Raw genomic sequence first — 9,294 nt, 5'->3', positions numbered from 1 at the left:
TTGGAAGGTTGTAATGATACAATGGTGGTGGAATCATCCATTGGTCCAAACTCGGTGCTGGGGACTAAGCGAAAGGCTGTGGAGGTTTTGGGACGCATAGGTAAGAGGTAATGTATCTAACTCAGAACCTTTGTTTCAAGTTGATGATAGTATGCAGCTTGTCTTGCAACACAAGAATGGACAGCTGATTGTTTCGCCACGAAAGAAGAAATTGAGAATGCCTAAGGGAAGTAAGGATAGGCCTAAGTGTGCTAAAGTTCTTGAGAAAGAACTACAGGGAAGGAAGTCTAAGAAGTGGAGACTTCGTGATAGTGATCGTGAAGAAGGCGACATGTAGGGATTCGATCTGAGACTAAACAAATGGAGGAGCTGCATACAAATGGTGGAACTGTAGGGGATGCATGTGCATCATCCTCAACTAGCAATGTTTAAATTTTACTTGTCGCAAGATCTAGATGCTCGGTTGATACATTTATTTAATTTGCTTATGAGTTTCTAAGTTTTGTTAGAATAAAGGTGCTTGATTGTCCTTAAAAGGTGGGTGTACCCGGGAGTGCAAGGTTCTGTTTTTCTTAGAATAGGTCCTTATTTGTACATATGTTCTAAACTCTTTGACTCCCTTTTCAAAGTCCTTTTCATCTTTCCCTCGCGGTACTTGTTTGCTATCGGTCTCTCGCCTATATTTAGCCTTGGACGGAATTTACGGCCCGATTGGGGTTGCATTCCCAAATAACCCGACTCGCCGACAGCGCCTCGTGGTGCGACAGGGTCCGGGCACAACGGGGCTCTCACCCTCTATGGCGCCCCCTTCTAGCAAACTTGTTCCTGGTCCGCCGCTGAGGACGCTTCTCCATACTACAATTCGGACGCCTTACGATGCCAGATTCTTGGTCGGCTCTTTCTGTCAGCCCCTCAAGGGTGTGTCGTTTCTGGTACTGCTTGCTGAAATATAAATTTGACTGACCTTTTTCAATCCAAATTTTTTTTGCTATTAATTGTAATAAGTGGCTCCATATATCATATATGTGTGTTCAATGTGACTCTTCCACATGGATGGTTATTTACTTGGTAGATTTATAGGCACAACTGTTTTTTTTTTTTTTTGTGAAAATAGGCACAACTGCTTTATAAATAAATGAAATTGAACAATTTAAGAATTGCATTTCACTTTGTAGGTGGGGATGTAAATAACTGATAAAGCTTAACGAGGTGACTAGTGGAACCCCGATTCACTCCTAGTAAGTCCACCCGTTGAGGTTGGCAGGTCAATACTATTCACTGATTTTTGCCCTTCATTTCCACCCTTTTTCTTGACCAGTCAGATACTGTTCACAAAAAGTCACCGAATGTCAGTTAGCAGGTCAAGAAATTGATCTAGAAAGTGACCCAAAGTAACTTTTGTGAACAGTATCTGACTGGTCAAGAAAAAGGGTGGAAATGAAGGGTACAAAGCAGTGAATAGTATTGACCTGCCAACCTCAACTAGTGGACTTGCTCTTACAAGTTCTCTCATCTTTCAAAAAGATGCTCGTGTGTTCAAGGAACAAATTGCAATTATAAATTTTCATTCTTAATGGGGAGCTGGTTCTTCTGATTGAGTCCTTACCTCAATTTGGTGACTAATTTGGTTGGGAACCTTCCCTTACAAAACTCCAAGGCCATAATTAACATGATGTCAAATACTAACCAAGTATATTCTAGACAAAAACCCAAAAGATAAGCCAAATATGTTGACTTTTGTCACCACAAAGAGATGAAGACAAAAGAGGAAGCATCGCAGAATGAAGTCTTGGAAGGTATGAAGAAACTTTCCTTACTCGAAAAGCGTAGCGAGCAAGCATATATACACCTCTCTTATTCATGAAACTGCTACATCCAATCGTGCAAAGAACCACAACTCATTAAGCAAAGTCAAAAAAATAAATATATGGTCGTTGTTTTTGTTGGGTGCCTGGGTTTAGTATAAGAAAGATGTTGGTATGAACAAGTAAATGATTATATTCTTCTTAACAAATGATTATATTCTTCTTAACCATCTAACTTGTTGACGCTAGCAATGGAATATTGAAGCAGTCAAGTCAATAGAGTTCTCACACGCATTAGAATACGATGTAACTTACCTTGATACAATTCTCTTAACCTTATAAATTAGCAATATCGCACCATTAATGGTACAACCACTCGTTCTGCATCTCCAAAACCCCCCGAGAGCCATGTCTGTCAAGAAGAGTCTTTCTCTTGACCATGGCAGTGCCGGGAAGGGCGTTGCTGTTACAGCAAAGCGCGGCCGATATGATCGTTGTTTTTCTTTCATGGAGGTTTCATTAGAACCAGGAAAGTCTCTCAAGGAAATGGATTCAGAGAAGTTGAAGGCTGGGATCAAGAGATGGGCTAAGGCTGTTGCCGCCTATGCCCGCCAGGTCAGTGGACGGTTTGGAAACTCTCGTGGCTAAATGGATTCATGAATCTTACTGCGTGCTTAAGAACTGAAGATCAAGATTGAGTTACTTCCATGTAACTCAAATTCTTTTGTGCTGATAAACGTACATTTGAGCTCAAGAAAAGGATGGGTTGGCTGGCTGAGGACAAAAATATGCAAATACTGGAAAATTTGTGAGACTCAAACGTGTTCGAGCAAACTTGCTACCCAAAATTATGTATATAGCTGTAAAGTCTCTCTACTCTTTTGTAAATACAAACTACAAATAAAAGATCTACCTTAATTTATAGAAATGTTGTATGGTCCTACACGTCTACTTACAAAATCTTACAATCTACTATAGGAACAAAGAAAAAACCAAAAACAAGAAAACAAAATTGGTGACTGCATCCTAAACTGAAAATTTTGAAACTCAAAAAATCAGCTTTTGGAGAACTGCTGTTTTTACAACTTCCAGAAGCTACCAAAAACCTCCCACCTCCAACCTCATTCTTCCTTCTTAACTGCACTAGTACCAGCTGCCCTATCTCCAGAAATATTCCTCAAAAGCTGTTTGGAGCACATGTACTCGGCATCTGTTGCTCTTTTCACACGGTTCGCCCGTACCCAAGCAGGTTCCTGAAAGAAAGTATACTTATATAAGATGATTTGCATGTTCATTTCCAACAATTACATACTCTAAATACAGTAAGAGATGTAAGCAAGTGTTCATAGGAGTGATTTAATATCACCTCGGGTACAAGGCGAGAGAAACCAAACTTAATCAACAGGAGGACATGTTCCATAACCAGAATTGCAGCTAGGCCAGGCTCTATATTCCATTTCCCCTCATGATCATATAACCATACTAGAAGGGCGCAGTTGGTGCATATAGATGTAACAACAAGAAACTGAAAATTTAATAGAACCCAACATTAGAAATATGACCATAAAAGGTGAAAAAACAAGACCAACTAGCTGCTGTAAACTCTTGGACCCTCCAAAGTATTATATACAGCTGGTACACTTACATGAATACAACAATACTTATGTAACCACAAAACATACATTACCTGAAATATGTTCAGCCAAGCACCAATTGTTGTGGAAACACGAGGAATTGGCCTCTTATGCATCACAAGCAGCTTCAATGCATCTGTCCTAATTTCAGTTATGTTGTTCTGTGCCAAGTGCAACTAAGCATTAATCTACTCCATAGTATAAACCATATAAAACCTAAAAAATTTAAAATCATGGTAACCGTACAAAGAGAAGCACAATACCACAGCCGCAAAGGCAAAAGCAGGGGGGAAGGCACAAGCAAACATCATGATCATTCCAAACTGCAATGCTAACTCTAGAAAGTCTGCAGTTCAATCATAGTTATAATAAGCATAAAGTATAAAGATATATACAGATTCTCATGATCTGATTGCTTCAAAATCATTAGTGACAAATAAATTTTTTAATTATTCAAAGTTGGATACAATCGCCATGTTACCATCATAGTTATAATAAGCATAAAGTATAAAGATATATACAGATTCTCATGATCTGATTGCTTCAAAATCATTAGTGACAAATAAATTTTTTAATTATTCAAAGTTGGATACAATCGGCATGTTACCATCGAAAAGCCCATCTTCAAGTTCCACACCAATGCTTGCAGAATAAGAAGGCTTCAAGTACTCCTTTTCCACCCTAGAAGCAAAGTGGATCTTCCCTGTTGATGATCCTCTTTCGCGTTTCTTCTTGCTTCTTCATACCAAATTGAAACAGATTCAGTCATGTTCAAGTAAGATGAAAGGAAAACTTGAAGAATAAGCTAAAATGAAAGTATCCAGGAGATGATAATACATAGTATAGCCTTACCGAACTCTGAACTTCTTATAACTGTACTTCAAATATGGTAAAGTGTTTTCCACCAAGTTTTCCAATACCTATAAAATAGTGAACAACTTAAAAGAATGAGAAAAGGAGCAGTGATAAGGAAAATGGTAAATAAGACGTGACATTTCACCTCAGACACAAGGAGGCGCTGAACCAAGACTGTGCGAAGAGTCAAAAAGTTCCGGTGTATAAGGGCATGGTAGAAGACTCCTATGTATGACTGCATGAAATAAAGACCAAACACCTGCAACAGAATTTAAGTCCATGAAGGTGCTGAAACTTTGGCACACAAAACAGCGCGAAACAGTCACTAAGGAGAGATCTAATTCCTCTCAATACCTTGTAGACTAAGCTGTCAGCTCTTTTTTCTGTGTTTTCATTATTTTCGTATTTAATAAGCTTAACAGAGATCTTGCCCCCTAGCTTCGTAAAAAACTGAATTGCAAAAAGATATATGGTTGTCAACCCAAACCTGAAAACAAATATTACAAGAAATGTGTCAAACAGTCAGCTTAAGGCTATAAATGGAAGAGAAAAAGTATCTAAATTGGACATCACCATTTCTGAGTTTACACAGGTTTTCCATTACCAACTAAGACTACTGCAACATTCAGCTCTCTAAAATCTCCCTCTTTCACCGACTTAAGTCTAGAACTATATAATAAAACTATTGACAATGAACGGTAGAATATTCTGCCTCCAAGGACCTCATAATCCAAAAGTTAAAACTTCATTTATACATTTCTCATCAACCAGATGAAATTCCTAAACAAGCTATATTTAAGTGGTCAACAAGCAAAGATACAACTTGAAGCCTAAGAGTAGTACCCCTCTCATGTCCTCCCTTTCTAAGAACATTAAAAACAAAAAAAGGAATAAAGGGATTCTCCTATAGTGGTTCACGCTCAGTTCTAGGAAGTAACCTCTTGGAAGCATAAATCCAATCAGAACCAATCTCATTGGTACAGTCTCACTTAACAGTCAACGACACTCATGCGCAAGCGATGGACAAATTTACCATATGCAACTAAAAAGCCTAATTTTAAATGTGAACTGTGGTATGGAGAATTGATTTGTCACTGATCAAACAAAACTATATGAATAAGTGTATCTGAATCAAGATTTTGGTGTCTTACTTCACAATATCAGACTTAATAACCTCGTAAAGATGAGCATATGCCAGCTCAAACGGTAACTGGAGGCATATAATACTAACTATAATGATAGCATCATTTCGGAATCTCAGTAGTCGTCCAAACCACTCAATTCTTTGAAACATTTCTTTCTCTTTTGTTTTGTCTGTCCCCCATTTCTTCATGAGTTCTACAGATGACTGCGAGGAACTCCAAGCCATGCCCAGCTGCCTATTTCCCAGGTCGGTTCTAATTGGATAACTGATCTGCCATCTAAAACACAAATTGAGAGAGAGAGAGAGACAGAGAGAGTTAAAGGAAGCCACAAAAAAAAATAATAAAAAAATCTCTGAAATTAGCACAATTGTAAACCAAGTTACCTAGTTAACAGAGCAACATTTTTGCGTTTCCAGAACTGGGAAAACATTATAGCCCATAAGGTTATGCTTATAAAGAAAAGGGGGAGCACCAGTAACTGCAACGACCTAAGGAAATTGTTGAGCGAGCATACAAAAGTTCTAATAAGTAATGACACACCAGGTGAACAGATAGAAAAATAAAAAAATAAAGATATAAAATTAAAAACAACATTGACAGCTAGCTGGAAAGTTAAGAAATTAGTGTAGCAGACCCACCCAAAATCAAAGATCTGCAGAATAAGTCCAAATGTAGCTGGAAACAGCAACCACCGTGTATACATTCCAAGAAAAGAAAAATAGATGGCAATCTACAAAGATAGCCAATTCTTGTTTAGTTTTAAGCAACATATTGAAGAAATAAAATGTCTAAATGCAACCAATTTACCTTTGTACCAAAATATGAGTAAATCTCATCTATGGGCTGGCTTGTGAAGTCCCACCAGTGCAGAGCCCAAGTGTGAAGGAGTTTCTTCCTTTTCACTTCATCTATCAGTCAAAAGTCATCTCATTTAGAGTTTGACAAAAACACAGCCAGTTTGTGAATTTGTGAACATACCATGCAAAGGAAAAACTTCTTTGACAATCCTCTGTGACTCCAATTTCTTAAGCAAACATTCCCCAACTTCCCAATAGAACTCTTTCCCATCAAATCTCAGAGTTACAGCTGACTTGCTCTTGTTCATCTGTAAATTTCAGTTCAAATTGTTATCAGTGGCAAAAATTTGAGGATAATTATCAGTACACAAACATAACCCACTGGAAAGTGTCCTAGAATTCAGTTATTTTGTATCAACCAATAAGGGAGGGAATGGATTGCCCCTACAATTGTGAGTGAGTAAATAAATCAGAAACCATAATAGAGATGGGAACAATCCAAACAAAGAGCAACACTAAAAGCATCGAGGCAAACACAAAGTTGCAATGAAAGATTAAAACATATTCAGCTACAACTTATTCAAGATGGTGAACTTATACAGTATAAAATTTAACACAAAGAGTCAGGTATTACTCAGCTAGATATTAACGAAACATTTAAAAAAAAATGCCATTTGCAAAAGTATAGAATCAGTATATGTTGATGACTCACAATTCCATATATCAAGTGCCTATAGCAATGAAAACGCTCACACCAGCTGAACAATGAACCATCAGGCTGCCTCACAAAAGCATTAACCTCCTCCCATTCAAATTGTAAATCCATCCCTGAAACCCATCAGCAGCATATCAAGTTTTACGTAAATTCCATTTCACATTATGAAGATTAATAGATGGTATCTAAATACAGGACAACTAAAGTAAAAACTACAAAAATCTGAAAACCAACTTCAATGGAGCAGCTAGATCATTACCAATTTGAGTTCGCTTTTTAATTTGCAACTCGAACGCAGCCCTCCCCAATGTCTCTAAAGGCGCTGCCAGCTGAAAGAAAGAAAGCTAAGGCTCAGCAACCAAACTGAAGCAAGAGCATAATCAAAAAACTGCTCATTTAGATTTGTCTGTTTTTCGGAATCAGCAAACAATAAAACAAGTCATGAGTAATACTAACGATGGGCCATCATAAATTGGAAAGCATTGAGCTCATTTACAATTTAGGAGAAACAATGCTAGTCAATCTGATTAGACATCAAAAGACAAAATAGGTTAATATTTAAATCAGCTAGAATATTACCATGTTCAATTAGCAAATCATACAAGTTATAACAGGTCATGAATAATGTTGGCTATCCTCAATCAGGAAATATTGAGCTTATTTACAAATTAGGAAACACTGCTAGTCAATCCCATTAAGATATCAAAAAGACAAAAAAGGCTAATATTAAAATCAGTGGAATAACTTCATACTTTCTAGTAACAATGATTCTTTCAGTAATATTATAAAGCACTTGCAAGCAATGATATAATTTGTTCGTGAAATCCATTATCATGAGGATATTGCATGATAGAATATAGTATTACAAATCAATTACCGAAAAATCTTCTTACCTTGATAAAGTCATCGACAACGCCAGGGACTCTCTCAACTACCAAACCCACATTCTTAAATTCATTAACCAAAACCTCCACACAGTCATCTTCTTCTTCTGCCTTGACATTTCTCTTTGGAACCACAACCCCAATCTCAAAAGCAATTTGTTCCTCCTCAACAACATTCATTTCAAGCCCACCCAACACCTTCAAAAAGCTTCAAAACACCCAAAAGGGTCTCTTTAATAAGGATCCAAACGATCAAAGGACGCCCAGATCAACCCAAAGATGTAACCTTTTTGCAGAAACCGGGTCAAATACTGAACTGGGTAATCGTGTTTGGGAACAATAGGACCTCAAAGAGACCAAAGGTGGTGCCTTTCATTGGAAATGGGTGAAATTGCAAAATGGGTGTATGAGTTTCGAACAAATGTCGGTTTGTTTTGGATCAAAACGAAACGCTGTGCATACATACAAACATAAATGTGGGAAAGATAGACGAAAGCAGAGAGAACAGGTGGCTGTGCAGTCGGGTATTAGGGGAGAGCGGTTGTGATGTACAGTCACAAAGGCTGTTGTGGAAGGCGATGAACACGTGGTTCTGGGCTTGGCAGTTTCTTTTCTATTTGAAGTTTTTTTTTTAATTTGAATTTTGAACTTTGCAGAATTGGAAAGTGGATCCAAAGGGAAAGGAAACGACTTCCCATGTTACGAGGTTTCTGTTCATTTGACTAAATATTTTACACATTAAGCCCCAGTTTAATTAGTGTTGCTTCATTTGTTTATTTTTAAGGGTGTAACCAATAAAATACTTGGAGTCCATCGTTGGATTCTAAACAGTCTGCTTTGGATAAACCAAGGCCTCTTTCCCGGCACGTAGCTGATGTTAAGAGAAAAGTTCAGTCACCGTCCCCAAACTATGCTATCAAGGCCAATTTGATATCCGAACTCTCAAAAGTATCCATGTGATACCCAAACACGTATTTTGACATCAACGTGATACTTCCGTCAAAAATTTCTAACGGCTCCGTTATTTGATGACGTGGCAAGCACGTGGAGACAAAAAAAGAAGTTAAATGACCAACTTACCCTTTTGTTTTTGTTAATTCATTTTTATTTTTCTTTTTCTTTTCATTTCTTCTTCTTCTTCTTCTTCTTCTTCTGTTCTAACTAAACCGCCGCACCTCCGAAGCAAGCTCCGCCACCAGCCACCAACCACTCACCCCAAAATGAATTCCGATTTCGGCCTCGAACGCGAGCTCGGCCCCGACCACAGTTACCGCCCCCAACATCAAGAATATCACATTACATGCAAATGCAGCAATTTGACAACTTCTAATCCAATTCAAATTGAGAAAACAAGAACAAACAATTCAACTTCTAATCCAAAATTTCAATCTCCCATCTCCACTCCCAAAATTGGAATCCCACCTGCAACAATCAACAATTCTCAACGATTTGGCCGGAA

At 37.9% G+C, this 9,294-nt stretch overlaps 1 protein-coding gene across 1 annotated transcript; it reads right to left on the bottom strand.

Moving 5' to 3' along the window:
- Positions 1-2,627: 2,627 nt before the first annotated feature.
- On the bottom strand, positions 2,628-8,499 carry LOC133725360 (anoctamin-like protein At1g73020). The gene is made up of 16 exons (XM_062152578.1): positions 7,845-8,499; positions 7,211-7,280; positions 6,949-7,064; positions 6,418-6,544; positions 6,247-6,347; positions 6,078-6,169; positions 5,823-5,927; positions 5,446-5,715; positions 4,649-4,781; positions 4,440-4,553; positions 4,292-4,359; positions 4,047-4,177; positions 3,703-3,785; positions 3,493-3,600; positions 3,172-3,330; positions 2,628-3,058 (listed from the first exon to the last, which is right to left on the bottom strand). The coding sequence occupies exons 1-16, from the start codon at positions 8,013-8,015 to the stop codon at positions 2,927-2,929; spliced, it is 1,980 nt and encodes a 659-aa protein (XP_062008562.1). The 5' UTR covers positions 8,016-8,499; the 3' UTR covers positions 2,628-2,926.
- Between the last annotated feature and the right edge of the window lie 795 nt (positions 8,500-9,294).

This window comes from Rosa rugosa, chromosome 1 (genome assembly GCF_958449725.1).
Source record: "Rosa rugosa chromosome 1, drRosRugo1.1, whole genome shotgun sequence".
NCBI classification, from domain to species: domain Eukaryota; kingdom Viridiplantae; phylum Streptophyta; class Magnoliopsida; order Rosales; family Rosaceae; genus Rosa; species Rosa rugosa.
This window is presented reverse-complemented; position numbering and strand designations above follow the sequence as displayed.